This window comes from Ooceraea biroi, chromosome 6 (genome assembly GCF_003672135.1).
Source record: "Ooceraea biroi isolate clonal line C1 chromosome 6, Obir_v5.4, whole genome shotgun sequence".
Taxonomy (NCBI): Eukaryota; Metazoa; Arthropoda; class Insecta; order Hymenoptera; family Formicidae; genus Ooceraea; species Ooceraea biroi.
In genome coordinates, this window is record NC_039511.1 from 14,028,306 (window position 1) to 14,047,221 (window position 18,916).

General features: G+C 34.6%; 2 protein-coding genes across 13 annotated transcripts; one reads left to right on the plus strand and one right to left on the minus strand.

Moving 5' to 3' along the window:
- Nucleotides 1-60: 60 nt before the first annotated feature.
- On the plus strand, nucleotides 61-3,983 carry LOC113562207. Its single transcript, XM_026970769.1, has 3 exons — nucleotides 61-156; nucleotides 1,477-1,730; nucleotides 1,882-3,983. Exons 1-3 carry the CDS (start codon nucleotides 61-63, stop codon nucleotides 2,126-2,128), a joined length of 597 nt encoding a protein of 198 aa, XP_026826570.1. The 3' UTR covers nucleotides 2,129-3,983.
- Nucleotides 3,624-18,571, minus strand: LOC105276725 (blood vessel epicardial substance). 12 transcript variants are annotated; one of them, XR_003406608.1, is made up of 9 exons: nucleotides 18,034-18,570; nucleotides 17,326-17,460; nucleotides 17,134-17,189; nucleotides 15,061-15,408; nucleotides 13,773-14,170; nucleotides 13,002-13,423; nucleotides 8,345-8,613; nucleotides 7,642-7,815; nucleotides 3,624-5,383 (listed from the first exon to the last, which is right to left on the minus strand). XR_003406608.1 is itself a non-coding variant. In XM_011334577.3 (9 exons), exons 3-8 carry the CDS (start codon nucleotides 15,394-15,396, stop codon nucleotides 6,943-6,945), a joined length of 1,473 nt encoding a protein of 490 aa, XP_011332879.1. In that variant the 5' UTR covers nucleotides 15,397-15,408; nucleotides 17,134-17,460; nucleotides 18,034-18,571; the 3' UTR covers nucleotides 3,624-5,383; nucleotides 6,923-6,942. The 12 variants fall into 12 exon arrangements, 10 of the variants coding, with proteins under 10 accessions (XP_011332879.1, XP_011332883.1, XP_011332880.1 ...); XM_011334577.3 differs by lacking the exon at nucleotides 7,642-7,815 and adding an exon at nucleotides 6,923-7,081 and having other exon boundaries at nucleotides 13,002-13,111; nucleotides 13,203-13,423; nucleotides 17,134-17,460; nucleotides 18,034-18,571; XR_003406607.1 differs by having other exon boundaries at nucleotides 17,134-17,460.
- Nucleotides 18,572-18,916: the final 345 nt, after the last annotated feature.

Consider the following 18,916-nt stretch of genomic DNA (forward strand, 5'->3'; position numbering starts at 1 on the left):
AAAGAGAAAGTTCTTAAGTACTTAAACAGAATCTCTCGATTATACGACGGCATTGGCGAAATGGACAACACAGTAACATCTTCAATGACCATCTCCTTCCAACGTCCAACAGATCTTCGAAAGTGTGCACATACTGCAGGTGTCTTGTCGTCGAAAGTATCTCGAAAGTACTTTTATAGACGTCCTCGTTTTTCTCTCCGTTATGTTTACGGCTCATCAACTCCAGCCACAGTACTTGGCATAAACATCCCTTCTACGTTTAGTCTTTCTACGATTAATGCTATTTATCTAAAAATTAAATATATTTTAGAATAATATAATGCTAATTCATATTAGAGAATGAAAAATTAAATTTCGAAATATTGTAATAAAAAATAAAATTCCAAGTTTTTATTCAAGTTAGATCACATATGTAGTTTGCACATATGACATGTTTTATTTAAGCACGATCTGTTCCTTTTTTTGAATTATTACTCTTTGCACAATATCATTAATATTTTTATGCTAAGTACTTTTTTGTATCGTTTCCTGCATGATCGATTTCTTATTTTATGTGTTTTATTTATTTAAGAGACATATTGGAGAGAAAAACAGATAATCAAAATATATTTAAAATGTATACTTTTCTTTAAAAGGTTTTCTTTATCAAGAAATAAGTTGTAATAAATCTGATTGTATCATTACGGCAGTATGTGTACGCCATTGTACGCATATTATTTTAAGCGGATCACGAGGAATGGAAGGGAAGATATAAAAGAAAGTTTCTTGCTGAAGACTTTGGAGTTTTCGGTTCATTCAAGTTCTGTCCGATCAAGCGAACGTTTCTCTTTATCGAAAGTTTCAACAATAAATGAGTATTAACGTGTTCTGAATTTGAACTTGGTTGCGGGAGTGTTCTAATGACTTACAATCAAGAAATCTAAGTCATATCTAACAATTTTATGTGGTGCATTATTTAAATGTGTAGAACGGAATTGTTTACTACAAGGTTGTGAAAAATAAAGATTGGAACAATTATTTTATTAGCTGTATAAATTAATTCGATGATTTATTAAAAGAAATTGATCTTTATTTATTTTCTTTTTTTCGAAGGGATTCATCAGTTGCCTGATAAATGGAGAAAAGTATTAGAAAATGATGGCGAATATTTCGAAGATTGAAATGTTTATTATTTTTTATAATAAAGGCTCAATTTCTTCAGAAAAAACACCGAATTAATTTGTAATTTATTCAAAAAAAATAAATTAACAAAAATATATCTTTTTCAGTTTATTGGTAAAGATAGAAATAAATAATAAAGCAAGAAAATTTTGCTAAAACAGTGTTATTTCGTTTTGGTATAAATAACATATTTATTTAATCCATAATAAGAACAGATTGAATGTGTTAGAGATATTTATCTCACACAATCGAGGCTTTATTATCTTCGCATCACATACAAAAAATGAAGGTAAGTTAATTAATTAATACTACTAGTGTTACGACTGTTGTTTCTTGAATAAATTAAATTATGATAATTATTTTCAGCTATCTGTGATTATTCTGCTTGCATGTATCTTAATATTAGAATTAATAAAATTTAGCGAATCCTACAAGCCTATTAAGCCATATAAATTTTACAATCCATGGCGACCACGACGATGGCAGTCATTTGCAAAATCCTCGAAACACTATCGTTCCAAAAGAATATTACCACAGAATCATCACATTTTTGAACCAGATTACGAAAGGTAAAGCACTATCTTTGTTCTAAAACTTGTTTAATTTTATTAAATAACTTGATATTTAATTAAGTTTATAGTGCAGTGATACACAATGTATCCTTGCACTATAAATGCTGTTTTATTTTCATGTTCATGTTTGCTTCAATTCTTTATATAGATATGCACCTATTTACGAGGACTCGGTGGACAATACTGAAGAGGACAAACCTTATGTCATAGTCATACAACTTCCACGAAAAAAGGAAAAAAACAAATATCAGGTATATCAGCGTCAGCACGTTATAGATGCGCCACAAAATATTGATTATATTGACGACAACGATGACGAATTAAAAGTATATCACATCAATAATAAAACAGTGCGGATAAAGGTGAACGATCGATTGTCAGTTCTTACTTCGTAATCACAATCTGACAATCTGATTAACAAATTCTTCAATTAAAAAATTTGTATTTATTAAATTTTTATTTCGATGTTTATATGTTCGTTATGTTTGTATTTGTTATATTTTATAAATGTTATATTAACTTTTTGGATTTGAGTTCAATGTTAGTCTAGAAATATATGCTTATAAAAATATTGTTAAGATTACTAAAAAAATGGTTTATTTATTGAGTGGTGGACCATTTTTATAATTTTCTTATAGTAGCGAAATCTCTTTATTTAAGTTAACTTCTTCAATTGTATAATTATTTGAAAACTCGAAAATTCCAAAATTGCTTTATTATTACAACATAAAGTAATGACGAAGAAAACTTTGAATTCGAAAAATTCGAATTTGGATCGGATTATGTTTCATGTCCAATAATGTGTGTGTGCTTCATGTTCCTTAATAGGTCGATTAATAGATTAATAGGTAATAGGTAGAAATAGGTTTTCTAACATAATAAGGAACATATTGTAATCATAAATAATAATAATATGCAATATATCTTCGTAATAATGTGTCTGCTACAGCCCATCATACGCAATGCGTTTTACTATCGTTTATTTTTCTGACGCAACGTCAACAAAGATTACTTATTGTTAGTTAGATCCATCTTGACGTTAGGTTCGACGTCATTTGTGTCTATGTCGGAAAATAGATCTTGCGCAATCCTGCGCAATCGTGTCTTTTCGAAATTTAAAATAAATAATAAAATAATTCCAAAAAAGAAAAATAAACAATCAAAAATAGACAATCCATATTAATGTAATAATTAATTAAGTTCAGTTTACTACAAATGTCATTTAATGACCTAACAAAAATACTAGCAGCAACTCAGTCTTTCCAAATTTCGATCGTTATAAATATATAAAGTTATTATATATTTTCACTTGCTGTATACACATTCAGTTTTTACAAAAACAATTACGTAATAATAGAACAGTCATGGTAACAGTCTCATCTCGTTTGACGAAAGTAACTTCTATTTAAACAACGACGATCTTTTCCGACATGCGCCTCGTAAAATTTCACACATTTCGTCATAACATTACAATACTCTACAAACACTTTTGTATTTAATATTTACGCTTTTACTCGCCTTTACACAGCCGTATGTTTTAACTAATTTTTTCTTTTCTTTTGCATTTTTTTCTTTTCTTTTGTTTCTGTTTAATTGTTTGTGCGTCTTTGTTGATTTTCCTACGGCCTCGCTCTCGTATACGGCGGTATTTATATAAACATAGAAACATACAAACACACACATGTTATTTTTCTTCTATATGCCTATATGCAAACGCATATTAGTTTTTTTCCTCCATTTAATCAGCGTGAATAATTAAACTTTATAATTTGTGTCTTACGATCAACTACTTTTTTTGAAGCACATTATTGCAGGTTTTTCTTTAACAAAGCACTTATTGTTATATATCTAGATCATTTAACTATATGTTCCATTTCACTTTCTCGCTTCTTTTTTTTGCTTATATTTCTTTTATATTTCGTTAGAGGAGTGCAAATGTAATTTTCCGTTCGCCGGTTTTAGATAAAAAGTGTTTTTTCGACATATCACATTTATTATGAATGCGCATTTTATGCACTAGTTTTATGCGGCGATCCTGACCATGTTGTGCTGCACAGATAGATATCCTTCGCTACGAGATGCAGTAAAAAAGATTTTATATTTTTATTACACATTGAAAATATATGATAATCATTAAATTCACATAAGACTTTATGAATCCAATGATTTATTAAAGCAATGTTTACAAGGATAGTCCCAAAATTCTCGGCCTGACAAAGAAAACACATGATTTTTGCAAAATTTTTTTTATTTTTCAACACAGTCCTCTTTCAGCTCAATACACTTCTTCCAACGATATTCTAACTTTTTTACCATCTGTATAATATGATTTTTCTAAACCTTCAAAATAAGCGTTAGTTTCATTACTTCAGTATTTGAACCAAATCTTTTTCCAGCGAGCCATTTCTTCGTGTTTAGCAAGAGGAAAAAGTCACTGGGGGCTAAATCTGAAAACAAAGTATTTTATCACTGTGCGATATTCAACTTTATCCATTTTAAAAAAACTAAAAAAGTTTACTCTTTACATAACTGAAACAAAGAAATTAATGAACGCATTTGTCTGAAATTTTGGCAGTAGCCCCTTGCAGGATCAAACTTGTCAAAAATTATTGTTTTTTATTAATAGTATAAAGAGTGGCATATATTGAATTTGATGCCCATTCTGCCTTGTCAAAAATTGTAGCAGTTTGATACTTCTGGTATCATCTCTGTGTCAGGTCAAGAACTTTTCGAACTATTAGACATTAGACAACCCTCGTAGACATTGTTTTTGTAAAATGTGTAAAAATGAAAGGCTTTGCGAAATCAAAGATTTATCAAAAATATGATGTAACACTTTACAAAAGAACTGTGAATACCCTAAAATACAAATTTATCAAAACTGAAAATTGTTATGGAGGACATATAATTTATGCAGACTTGGAACATGCATGTGTGATTACTGCGACAGCTAATTACGCGAGTATTTTCTTGTATGTATATATGTATAATCAGTGTTTCTCTGAAGATTTAATAATTATATCCGTTGTAATCACAGTCGATGTAAAGATGTACACAAAGACGATATTCGTCAATGCGAATATATCTATATTTAGTCTTTCGTTTACAATGTCCTTTATCGATTACCACTCCCTCACTGTTAACTCAAGAACAGTATTTAGGTCTCTCCTCACACACTCGAACTCACACACTTTCGGATTCACCCCGGAGCTTCGATGCCTAAGCTCCGAATGCGATTCACGCTGGAATTCTTTTTCTATGACGGCCGCCTGATTTAATTTCCTATGTGCGTGTATGCTGTACGTAAGATGGCACTTGCAGGATATAAAAATTAATTGTCAAAACTGCATTCTTTGCTTTCGTTACCCCGTAATCTCTAGCAATATCAGGGATTCACGTGGTATCAAAGTCATATTTGCACGTTATCGAAGCCGTCATGTTTTCTCTTCCTGTTGTCTCATTGATGTATAGGCCATTCATTGATCGATCAGAAATTCAAAGTCTTACTAAGTGAGTCTTACAGCATGCCTTAGGATGGCGACAAGATCACGACGGGGCTAGGTGGAGCGCTGCGGTGATAGTGAGAGCAGAGGCATGCTGGCAGGCCCTTCCCCGTCGAGCGAGCGTCATACCGGTGTCTCAAAGGTCACCTGGAATAATCATTTTTCGGATTGTATAAATTGGAACTAGGAAAAAGAACTAAAAGAAATCGATAAAAGACACTTAAATTTTTTTTAAAGAGAAGAGAAATTAAAAAAATTTTTGAAAACTTTGAAACTTATAAGGCCATGAAAGATTGTTTGCTTGAAAAATTACAGATCAGATAGTTATAGAAAATGTGATACTGGCAATAGCAAAGCAAGTTGAAATGTAAAGATATGACGATATAGGAAAAAAAAAGAGAGTTCTAAAAATGAGAATTTAGTGTTATAGAAAATGTTAACGAAAGCAATGTTCAGTACTTGTGACAATGTACTGATGTCATAATCGTTATAATGTGCTGGACATTTGTTTATGAAACTGTCAAAATTGTCGGAATGAATCTAAATCAGACAAACCCTTAATGAATGGAAAAATGTCTATAACTAAACGTGTAAAATTAGGAATAGAAACCGCAAATATAATATCTTTTTTTAATATAATGCATTTAGATATAGTCGAAACTTCAGGCATTCTTATTAAAGGTATATACATCTACAAATATATACATCTTAATAACATGTTGGTATTCAAAAAATATTTTTGGATAACAATAAAAAAAATTCCAACTTGTAATATTAAGTTGTAATATATATTCGTTATTAAAAATATTAAAAAAGCAAGACAAGTACATGTTACAACCCAATATAGTAATTAATATAGTAATTACATTTGTTATTGATCGTTGCATTCGATTGTTTAAGGAGAAATGTTAAAAGTTTGTTAAATGTTTAAAATAAAAGTATTAATATTAATATCGAGACAAGTTCCAAGTTGAACACACACTCACACACACATACACAGAGAGAGAGAGAGAGAGAGAGAGAGAGAGAGAGAGAGAGAGAGAATTTGAAATATATTAATAATATTAAGAATTTAGGATTATAATTCAAATATAAAAATTGAAAAAAATTCATATTTTACTATCACCTATATTCATATTTTATCATAGACATAATGACACCTAAATGAAGAGCAATTTTCTTAAAATAATTGTAAATGAAAGTATTACTATTAATATATACATAAATCAAATTTTACAAATTTTAAACATTGGAAAAATATATTATAATTTTTTGAAAGGAATTTAAAACATTTTTATATAAAAATATCACTTTTTAAATCTTTTACATGACCTTGGCACCTACATCTAAAGTCAAACCATGGTACCATCTTGTGTCTCTTTCGAAGTAATAAAACTTTTGTACGAAACATTTTTCGCTAGGATGATTTTCTTCTGAGATATTAAAGCGATTAAAATAAAACACCTTGTATAATCTAACTTCAGTACAATCTATCGACTATATGTACGCTCGAAAAGATAACACTTCAGCGCACATTTATTGAGTAAAGTGATTGCAATCGAGTAAACGCAAGTGTTTTAGCAGCAATTTGAGAATAGAAGGAAATAACGTGTCTTTCCAGTGCGTAATGATTTTTTACTGCTATAAAGATAAAAATGCGAGACAAACTGAACAAAAGATATGCACCATGTATGGCGAGGATGCTGTTAGCGAACGAATGTGCCATGGTTTCGAAGTTTTGTGCAGGAGAGTTGGATCTTGAAGATTGCTCCTGATTCCGGTTGGCCGGTCAATACGAATGTCGACTTTATCGTGGCTCTAATTGATGCGGACCAGCAATCACCGCTTGGGAGATCGCAGAGAAACTCAATATTAGCTAATCAATTGTTTTGAACGCATACAAAAAAGCTGGTATTGAGCTAAAGAAGCTGGATGATTGGATGCCACATCGGTTGACTGAAAAAAATTAAAATGGACTGCATTTCCATCCGATTCATTGCTGAAAAGAAATGAAAAACCTAACACTAACTTTTGAAAAAGTTGGTAATGAGTGAATTAGAAGTGGATCGTTTACGAAAACGTTAGTGAGAAAAAGATCATGGAGCAAGCGAGGTAAACCACCAGTAACAGCACAGGCCAATCTGCATGCAAAAAGAAGATCATGCTCTGCATCTGGTGGGATTGCAAAACAACTCATCCATTACAAGCTTCTACCGAACAATCAAACGATTAATTCGGACAAATACTGTTCCCAATTTGAAGTAACTAAAGGCAGTAATCGACAAGAAGCGTCCAGAATTGAATAGTCAATAGAAAGGGTGTTACGTTCCAACAAAACAATGCCAGATCACACGTTTCTTTGCAGACCCAGCGAAAATAATTGCAACTTGGCTGGAATGTCTTGCCTCATTCACCGTATTCACTCGACCTTGTACTATCTGATTTCCACTTATTCCGGCCGTTGCAGAACTCCCCCATTGGTTTAGTTTCATTTTTTAGAGGACCTCAAAAATCATCTGGCCTAGTTCCTCGCCGATGAAAATTAAGCATTTTATCAAAGTGGTACAAGTGGTGGCTAGCTGAGAGATGGCAAGTCATAAAAAAATGGTGCATATTTGCTTCAATAAAATTAATCCTTAATGCAAAGTTTTGCGTTTGAATTTTGCTAAATAAATCCGCACAAACTTTTCGGTTAACCCGATTTTTTTTAAATTAGTTGTAAAACCAATATTATAGCTAAATGTTTTAAATTCTTATTCTGCAACATAAAATAGATATTTATTTATTAAACAACATAACTTTTATAACAACAAAGTTAAAGACACGTAGTTTTTTAAATAAATAATTACTGTTTAGAATGACCGAAAGAAGAAAAACTAAAAACGCAAAATAGATGATATACAAAAATACGATTCGATGCGCATAAGAGTGAAAGGGTTATTAGGAATGTCGTTCTCTTTGTACTTTTGTTCGTTTTTAGTTTGTTTTTGAAGTCTGTGCAATCTCGTTTCATCCGATGTAAAAATGGCTACCACATTCAGGCTTCTTCGCTATTTTATCTTCATAGGGAAATGAACGAAATGGAATCAACGGATGAAATCAATCTACCTCTCTAGTTCCTTTTCGAGATCTCTTCCTCTCGAGTTTCGGTGTTTGAGGTAGCAGAGTATAATCGCCACCAGCACCGCCGCTTCGCTGCCGCGCCACGGGAGAATGATAAGACAAGGGCACTCGTGACGGTGGCGGCGAAAACTGGATACCTTGCGGCAATAACGAGTAGCCAAGATTCTGGCTGTGGATGAACGGTGAGGTCGGTGGGAAATGGTTCGCCACCACTGGCGCCCAATACTGATGCGAATATCGGGTTGGAGAATTTTCTAAGAACAAAAAATCGCGATCATCTTCGATGTCATTATTTAGTCTTTAAAACTTTGAACTGAATTTCGCGTAAAACATGTGTCAATATTGTCGGAACGTATTAAAATCTTCCTTATGTATTGTAAAAGATCAAAACTTGAGGTATGTTAAGTTTATTATATACAGGGTGGTCCACTTAAATCGATCATCTTAGATATTTCACTTGTTTTTGATGATACGAAAAAATGTCTAAGGAAAAAGTTGCACCGTTCGAAGGGGCTATCATGATGACAGAACAAAAATTTTTTCAAGGCTATTTTTTTCGGAGATTCAAAGGTCAAGATAATTTTTTTAAATGGAACTACATATTTTTGTTTGCGCAATTTTATAGCCAACATCGAGAGGAGTTCAGCGACCTATGACAACATGACCTTTAAATAATCTTGAACGCGGGAAACAGAAAAATCAAACTTTATGCTCTTCAACACAAAAATTTATTTAAGGAGGTGTTCGAAATGATGTCCTCCGACTTCAATACATTTTCTAAGGCTCCATGGACGTTCTACTCATCGAAGCCACCTTAAATTTTCGACGGTCCAATAGTTCATATTTCTTCTATTTACTTGTCCATGGTTAGTGAACATTGATTCATCGGTAAACACTCTCATGTTCTGGAATTCAATGGAATGTAAGATTGAAATAATTCCATACATGTATTGCGTGCGTGTGTGTATGTGTATGTAAATATTTATGATCGTGAAATGCTTTCGCAGTTCAGTTCATTTCCTGAGCTTCTCGATATCAGAGTTTAAATATGACTGATTATAGGAAAGAGGAAAGAATAGAAATGCTTCTTATTTACGGTGAAAGCGGAAGAAGCTCTACAGAGGCGCAGAGAATGTACGGCCAAAGATACCCTGAAAAGCGTTTACCGTCTCGCGCTGCTTTTGACCGTCTTATTAAAACATTTCGTGAAACTGGAAGTGTTTGTTCACGTAAGAAAATGCGACCTCGTTTGCAAACTAATGAACCAGCAGAAGTTACTGTTTTGGCTGCAGTGGCAAATAATCCACATATCAGTTCTCGACAAATACAAAGAAATACTGGTATTTCCAAGACAAGTGTTTTACGCATTCTTAAACGCCACTCATTTCATCCATATCACATTGCATTGCATCAAGAACTTCATGGAAATGATTTTATTAATCGAATAGAATTTTGTCAATGGGCGCTACAACAGTTGGAGGTCAATGAATTCTTCTTCAACGGAATATTGTTTACCGATGAATCAACTTTCACTAACCATGGACAAGTAAATAGAAGAAATATGCACTATTGGTCCGTTGAAAATCCAAGGTGGCTTCGACAAGTAGAACGTCAACGTCCATGGAGTCTTAATGTATGGTGTAGTGTTTTACACAATCGAATCATTGGCCCTTTCTTTATTGATGGTACATTAAATGGTCAAAAATATGCTGATTTTTTGTCCCAACAATTACCAAACTTATTGGAAGAGGTGCCGTTAGAAACTCGTTTACAAATGTGATATCAGCATGGTGGTTGTCCGGCTCATAACGCACGTGTTGCACGTACAGTTTTACACGAAATGTTTCCGGAACACTGGATAGGAAGAGGAGGACATATCAGTTGGCCAGCACGTTCTCCTGATTTGAATCCTTTAGACTTTTTTGTGGGGAGTGTTAAAGAACACTGTTTACAATGATGTACCAACTACACAAGAGAACATAAAGAGAGCGCATTTTGAATGCATGTGCTAATATAAATTCAGAAATGATAGAAAGAGTAAGAGTATCATTTGTGCATCGTATTAGAAAATGTATTAAAGTCGGAGGACATCATTTCGAACACCTCCTTAAATAAATTTTTGTGTTGAAGAGCATAAAGTTTGATTTTTCTGTTTCCCGCGTTCAAGATCATTTAAAGGTCATGTTGTCATAGGTCGCTGAACTCCTCTCGATGTTGGCTATAAAATTGCGCAAACAAAATTATGTAGTTCCATTTAAAAAAAGTATCTTGACCTTTGAATCTCCGAAAAAAATAGCCTTGAAAAAATTTTTGTTCTGTCATCATGATAGCCCCTTCGAACGGTGCAACTTTTTCCTTAGACATTTTTTCGTATCATTAAAAACAAGTGAAATATCTAAGATGATCGATTTAAGTGGACCACCCTGTATATACAGGGTGTCCCATTTTATATTTGTCAGTAAAATATTTCGATACGACGTCGTTTCAGAGAAAAATGTTTCAGACAAAAGTTATATGGCTTCGAGGGGGCAAGATGATGATATTCTCAATTTAATTGTAGATGGCGCCACTTTCGAGATTTCATCATGGCGACCATTTTTTTAAATGGAAGTCGATTTTTCTCTCTAAGTAAAAGTTGTAGCTGACAATGAGGCGAATACAACGGTTTTTTGTTTTTTGAAATTGGACCATTTTTCAGTGAGTTACAGCGTTCCAAAGTATACTGTTTTATAATTTAAGTATACACATAAACCAAATCTTGAAAAAAAGCACCCCAATTGTAAGAGGCAAGGGGACTCACATTAATAAAGCACCCCGAAGGGAACAGAAACCTACTACGTCCACGCCGTTGTTCCTGGGTAGCGCTAAAAGTAGGATAGTTAATAGAACGGTACACTTTGGGTAATGCAAATGCCGGCAGTATTGTAACTTGTAGGTCTCATAACTCGAATATTTAACGAAAAAATACTTTATTATAGTGTTTTGAAAAGCTCTCGAGGTAAGCTACAAGACTGTATAATGAGAAATAAAGAGATCCATTAAAAAAAAAGTTAACCTTCACATAAACCTTGACAGGTGCACCCAAGGTCAAATCAGTGGCAGCATCTTATGTCCCCCTTAAAGTCATAAAACTTTTGTAAGAAACATTTTTCGATACAAGATTTGGTTTATGTGTATACTTAAATTATAAAACAGTATACTTTGGAACGCTGTAACTCACTGAAAAATGGTCCAATTTCAAAAAACAAAAAACCGTTGTATTCGCCTCATTGTCAGCTACAACTTTTACTTAGAGAGAAAAATCGACTTCCATTTAAAAAAATGGCCGCCATGATGAAATCTCGAAAGTGGCGCCATCTACAATTAAATTGAGAATATCATCATCTTGCCCCCTCGAAGCCATATAACTTTTGTCTGAAACATTTTTCTCTGAAACGACGTCGTATCGAAATATTTTACTGACAAATATAAAATGGGACACCCTGTATATACACTAAGAAGCAGTACGTAATTTCAGAAGAAGTATATTATGTTTAGAAAATGCTGGAGGACATTTTGAACATCTCATGGATTAGTGTAAAGCGAAGCAACCAGCCTTTTTCAGGGCCACAAGGTGTGCAAATCCGATCAGCAACCTCCACGTGGTGCACACTGGGTAACGCTAATGCTGACGGTAAACAGTAAAATACTAAAAAAAAAACTTCAGTGTCTGTTATAAAGCGAGTTATTATCATTGGTCCACCAAAGGTTGAACCTGTGTTTTCGGGATAAGGGCATTTAAAAAAAAATGTTTCCAACAAAAGTTACTTACTTTTCGACGGAGAATCAGAATCTGCAATAAAAAGTATGGGTTTCTGTTTAAAAAATTGGATTTGACCTTTAAATGACCTTGAAAATGACCACGAATGACCAATCTGTTACCTCCACTGAGTGGCCCCCTTCCAACCCTGCAACTTTTGTCTGAAACATTTTTCTCTAAAATGCTTCGTTTCCGAGATATAAGTCTGTAACACCTTAACTGCCCTACCCTGTATATACAGGGTGGCCCATTTTAATTTATACAGTCGATTTTTTAAAAAACTAAAAGAGATACGAAAAAATGTTTCTGACAGACATGTCACGATTTCGAGGGGGACATAAGATGATACCATTGGTTTGACCTTGAATAGTCGTTCGAAGGTCACGCGAAGATCACCTTCAATTTCTTAAATTGAAACTCCAACTTTTTATTGCAGATTCTTATTCTCCATCGAAAAGTAAGTAACTTTTGTCTGAAACATTTTTCCGAAAAATGTCATCTTATGTCCTTAAAATGTCCTTAAAACTCATCTTGAAGATCATTTTAAGGACATAAGATGACATTTTTCGGAAAAATGTTTCAGACAAAAGTTGCATGTTTTCTCGCGTAGAATCCGAATCTGTAATAAAAAATACCATGTCTCATTAAAAAAAAATTTCAGAATTCTAACTTCCGGTCTGAAATTTTTTTTAATGAGACATGGTATGTCTGTCTGAAACATTTTTTCGTATCTCTTTTAGTTTTTTAAAAAATCGACTGTATAAATTAAAATGGGCCACCCTGTATATATATTTGAAGTAACAAGAAAATATCAAGAGCAAATGAAACAGTTGCAACACTTACTGTTACTGCGTGAATTGCTGCACCGCCTCTGCGCTTTCCAAGTCGCCGATCGCACTCTTCCAGCAGTTTCGGTATTAACAGCGTCAACGCTGAGACTCCTCGAGACTCCCCTGTAAGGATTGGACGTGGCGTTCTCACTGGCGGTTGCGACACCAGCGAGCTGCTCGTTAAGGGCGTACAACTTGGACGTAACGTCCTTACCGATGAGAGTGTTGAGAACGACTTTAAGCAGAGGCCTATGTCGGAGCACTCTAAGCAACTTCATTCTTGTCCAACAAATATAAGTGCTGGACTCTTCGGCTCGTATCGTCACCTGGAAGACGTCAGCGTCGTTTTCGTGCATCGCTTCCCATTCGGGCGAGTCGACGAACTGATAAGCTCTGACATAATGCAAATGCGTGCCGTCGCAAGTTACCTTCAATCTGAAATAGATGGAACGATTCATCAATATCAAAAACGCATGAAATAAATTTCTTTATACCTGGACAAAGGAATCTTGATAAAGATTTCTTCTTTTCAAAGAATTATTTAATTAATAAAATTAAATTAATAAAGGATCGATTGAAGAATATAAAGAAAGGTCGGAATAGTGTTTTTTTAATTTCAGTTCCATTTCACGAATGTCATATAGATAAGATAAAAATATAATTTCGCGTCTGCATTAATATAATACATTAATTTTAATTAATAGAATCAACCTTCTCTCGCGGATAATACTTCGCTTTTGTTCGGAGGGGTTTGATCTTTAATTAAAATTGAAGACACACTCACTTCCCACGTAAAAGAATAGACAGCCTTTTATCCGCTGGTGTGACCCCTTCCGTTGCGTAAGTTTGATCAGAATCCAATTTGAGTATCCTCGCTTCTTTCGCGAGTTCCTGAAAGTGCTTCTTGCTAACTTTGTAAGGTTTGAAGAGTTTCAGATAAAGTTCGGCTAGTTCAGGACTGAGAGCCGGAGGCAAAAATCGACAGGCGAGTATCAGCGAGTGAATGCCGTTCAGCAGACCGAGGGCTAAACACCATAACATGGCATCTAGGGCACATATGGTAATCCCGGCCCAGAGAGCCGCCAACATGAAGCCTGCCGTGAGAAATGTGCGAAGAGCCAAAACGGAAGCTTTGAACGAGCGCGGCACTAGAAAGGCAGCCGCAAAAAATAAATTCGCCGCCTGAAATCGATATGCTTAACGATAAATTTAATTTACCAAAAATTTTTAACTACATACACGTTAGGAGAGCGTGCGTCCCTCAAATTCAAAATTTTAGACTTTTATTATTCTTTTTAACTTCGAAATTTTTTAATAGGGTATTCTGTTGTGAATTATTCTACAGCACTATATACAGGGTGGCCCATTTAAATTTATACAGTCGATTTTTTAAAAAACTAAAAGAGATACGAAAAAATGTTTCAGACAGACATGTCACGATTTCGAGGGGGACATAAGATGATACCATTGGTTTGACCTTGAACAGTCGTTTGAAGGTCACGCGAAGATCACCTTCAATTTCTTAAATTGAAACCCCAACTTTTTATTGCAGATTCTTATTCTCCATCGAAAAGTAAGTAACTTTTGTCTGAAACATTTTTCCGAAAAATGTCATCTTATGTCCTTAAAATGATCTTCAAGATGAGTTTTAAGGACATTTTAAGGACATAAGATGACATTTTTCGGAAAAATGTTTCAGACAAAAGTTACTTACTTTTCGATGGAGAATAAGAATCTGCAATAAAAAGTTGGGGTTTCAATTTAAGAAATTGAAGGTGATCTTCGCGTGACCTTCAAACGACTGTTCAAGGTCAAACCAATGGTATCATCTTATGTCCCCCTCGAAATCGTGACATGTCTGTCTAAAACATTTTTTTGTATCTCTTTTAGTTTTTTAAAAAATCGACTGTATAAATTTAAATGGGCCACCCTGTATATAGGGAAAAGTAAAAAGTTGATTGATAGTCTTATATTGTAGAAATTCAGAATTCAGATATTGGCTATATTTAAGCCTCATAAAATTGAATCTCTCATAACTCGTAGTCTCAAAACATTGAAAAGCGAGACTTCACCTGGAAGAGCTTGTGCTGAGCAGCCTCCCATTCGTCACAGTAGCCACCCGGTACGAGAATTGTTGCGTTCAATCTCTCGGTGACATTGTTAATCTGAGTACCATTCCAGACGTCCATCCATAATTCCGTATAATTAAGATCATCCAGCGAGTAGCTACCCAGGCTGGACAAACCACTATAATTGAGAGTGTAACTCTCACTCGAATAGCTTGCAACCGACGTCGATGGAGTAGTAAACGGGGCCGTCGTTGAAGACGAAAGAAGGCTGCCTGGAGCCGTGGCAGATGAATCAGTCGTATTCGCCATTTTCAATCGAGTACGCGTAACACGTGCCATCACCTTTGATTCCTGTAATATCACAGATTGACTTTATCGAATTAATTTTTAATGTCATTTCTTGTTCGTCGATTTTCTTTCAATGTCTAAAACCTTCATCACTACATTAGTGGCCAATTAAAGTGTCACATTTTCAGCCAAACAAATTATAAATCGTATAAGTTTTTTCATATTTATCGGTGTTTTTGATAGCTTAACTCAAGCTAAGCTCTTTAATTATATCTGGATATCGCACATATAGTTTTGCCCTTAATTTATCAAAATTTTATGACGTCGTTTCAATATACATCAATACAAATTTCTTTTCCAAAACTCTTTTTAGAATCTAACTCGAGATATTGCAATTGATCATATGGATAAAATCTGACGCATTGAAAATGCAAGTTGCAGGATCGTCTTTAGATCGTCTCGCATAAATCACTACACCCTGTTAAAATGTCACGTGGTTTGCCCTGACCCAGTCAAATCCACACAGAAGCCGCGAATAAGTTTTCTGGGACGATAGTGAACACGATCAGTCACGAAAGCCTCTTCTCGCTTTCGTGTTTAATTAACATACGAGCTAAGTCGATACAGAGACATGATGACCTTGAAATTTTCCGATTGTCTGATCATCTTCCGCCGATTAATTTGCCTATTTCTTTGCTGATTGCCATAGTACCGTTATAACCGCATCATAATGTGGTTATTCGAAGCGGAGTTATTAAAGCGAATGTTTTACAAATAAATCACTTATAATAAATAATGAATCAATAAATCAATAGTTATAATAAATAATGAATTTTCAGAAATAAATTTTCAGAAATAGATGGAGCAATAAACTTTTATTTTTTTAATTTAATGTCCAAATTGCTAACTTTAAAATTTTTGGAATTTTCTGTTATAATAACATGAAAATACATGCAAATAAAAAGATTCACAAACTATTTTAAAATATAGTATAATATAATAAAATATAATATATTCATAGTCCTGTGTATAAAGTATTTATAATAATAATTTAAATTTCAAATAGAAGAAAAATTATATGCGACGATTAAAACGCTATACACGTACCGCAATATTAAATGACGAAATCTATAGTTGAAGGTTTGCTCGTAAATATTATTATATTTCGCTTTCGTTTGCTTATATTATAACATATTGCTTGTAAGATAACATCTTCCTTTCCGCGAAGAATAGCGTATATCATGATGAGATTAAACGAGAGGATAGGGAGATAGAATCAAACTAGTATTTCGACGTGATTTAAGCTTAACGAATTAGGATTTGCATAACGTATCGACTGCCCTTGTTGCCCTAGCAAACATTAATTTTTCAAAGTTTACACGAAATTAAATTAATTACGTTAACGAGGTCCTGTTAAATTAAAACCGGTTTCAAAACTGGATCGAACGTAAATATTGGGTTGTAACATATATTCGTCCCGTTGTTTTAGTGTTTTTAATAAACACATTTTCTGAGCAACCAATAAATTTAAAATTAAAAACAATTTTCTCTTTCACTAAAATTATTTATTTCGATTTTTCCTCAACTCCTAGAGAATACAGTCCAATGTTTTTTTGATTATTGTGAAAACTATCGAACTGTCGAAGAAGGTAGTATTAGAGATCGATCAGTTATTCACGAATTTCAGTATCTCTTTAAACGTAAAGTAGCAGATAAATATAATATCGAAAAATATATTAATTCTTTTTTTTTCTCACCGATTTATCGAGGTAAAGTATATTTTCTTACCTTATGGCGGATAAGCAATGTGCCGTTTGGAATGCAAAATGATGCACTTCAGTCTGCTGTGGGCATACGTCAATAGCAGTAAGCACGAAGGCGCTGAATTTTCTTTGTCTTCGTCGGAATCCGCGACGTAAACGATCATCATTCTACACGACACCATTGCAATCGCTTACTTTTTAATTTCGACGTACTCACCATGCAAGGAAAGAATCACGTAAATTGATCAAGAAGATCACCACAGATAAAGTCATAACGATTATCACGAGTCTCCGATAACATGTTCTAACAAGAAGACTGCCTTCTAAGTTCCTTCGTAGCTTCGTCGCTAATCTGAAACATTAGAGGATTTGTGAATCAGAAAAACTCTGATTCATCCCTTAACTATTAAAAAGATACACTAGTTTTACTAATTTTAATCTCGTCTCTTGCTACGATATAAAATTTGGATGAGTTAACACAAATTAAACTTTAATTAACAGGTTAAAGCATATTATGAGACAGAACATATATAATACATACATTAATTACTATTTTATTAATTTAACAGATTTATATTGGAAACGCGACCAAAATGTTTTATACTTTCACTGACATTTTAATCTTCAAGTATTTAAAGAAACATCCAGGAATAAGGAAGAAAACAATTAGAAATTCGCTAAAAATTAATTTAGATTTAAATTTGCGAGATTTGGAAAGATTTGGAAAACTTTTCTTCGTTATTCAAAATTACAGTAACTTGAGCGAGCAAGCTCTCGACTCCCGTTTCCTCGCGAGTCAACAACCGTGGAGGAGATTACATGCCTTCATCGCACTATCGATCACACTACGTTCTCGTTAGCTGCTCGCGCTCGCGATTCCGTAATCCTCTCCTTCTTTTTCTAACACCCCTTATTCTCAACGCACCAGATGTTTCGATCGGTTAACGGGAGCAGCAGCATCAGCCTGCGACGTGCCTCGTATCGTTCACTGGAGCACCGTTTACGTGCAGCGGGATAAACGCCATGGTCACTGCCGCCAGGAGCGAGGAAGTGCGGTCCTCGGCGCGTCCTTCGTCCCGCCGGCGGTGGCGGTGGCGACGGTATCTTCCTGTCCTTTGCACGGAATCCTACTTGCGGAACGTGGCGTCATCGGTAGGAGAACGAGACGCACGGGACGGTGATCGCCCGCGCTCATCTCCGCCCGGGCGAGGCTCTTCTCTCGCCGATGCACGCGCGCACACGAGGCAGCACCGATTCGCGTTGTCGGTCATTTCACGCAGCTTTCTCACCCTCTTCCCGCTACCCACTCCGCGCCGTCCACTTTTTAAACACCCTCGCACGCTCGATCGCTCAAGCGCGCACGTTCCTCCCGCTCTCGTAGCCGTCCCGTTCGGGGAGTGCGGAATCGCGCTCTCCGGGGGCAGCACTCCGTGCGACTACGCGCCTCTCGAGGCCTCGGACACTAAACTACCCTTAGAGCCAGCGCCACGCCCTCCACGTAGGTGGCACCACCGCTTATTAACCTCCTTTTCGAGGTCTGCTATTATTAAATCTAATCTAGTCTGGTTTTTCCTTTACTGGTGTGAGTGCTGTCTTTTTCTCATTTATAGAACGATTCTTTAAACTATTCTAATATTTTTTCTTTATTGTTTAAATTTTGGTTGAATCCGGTTATGATGAACATTGTAAGAAAATAAAATTAATATGCTAGAAAGTAAGGAAACTTTAACTTTTTTAAATTTGATTTTAAAAATTTATTCAAATATTTATAAAACATCTTTTTAATTTTTATAACTATATTTTGAACG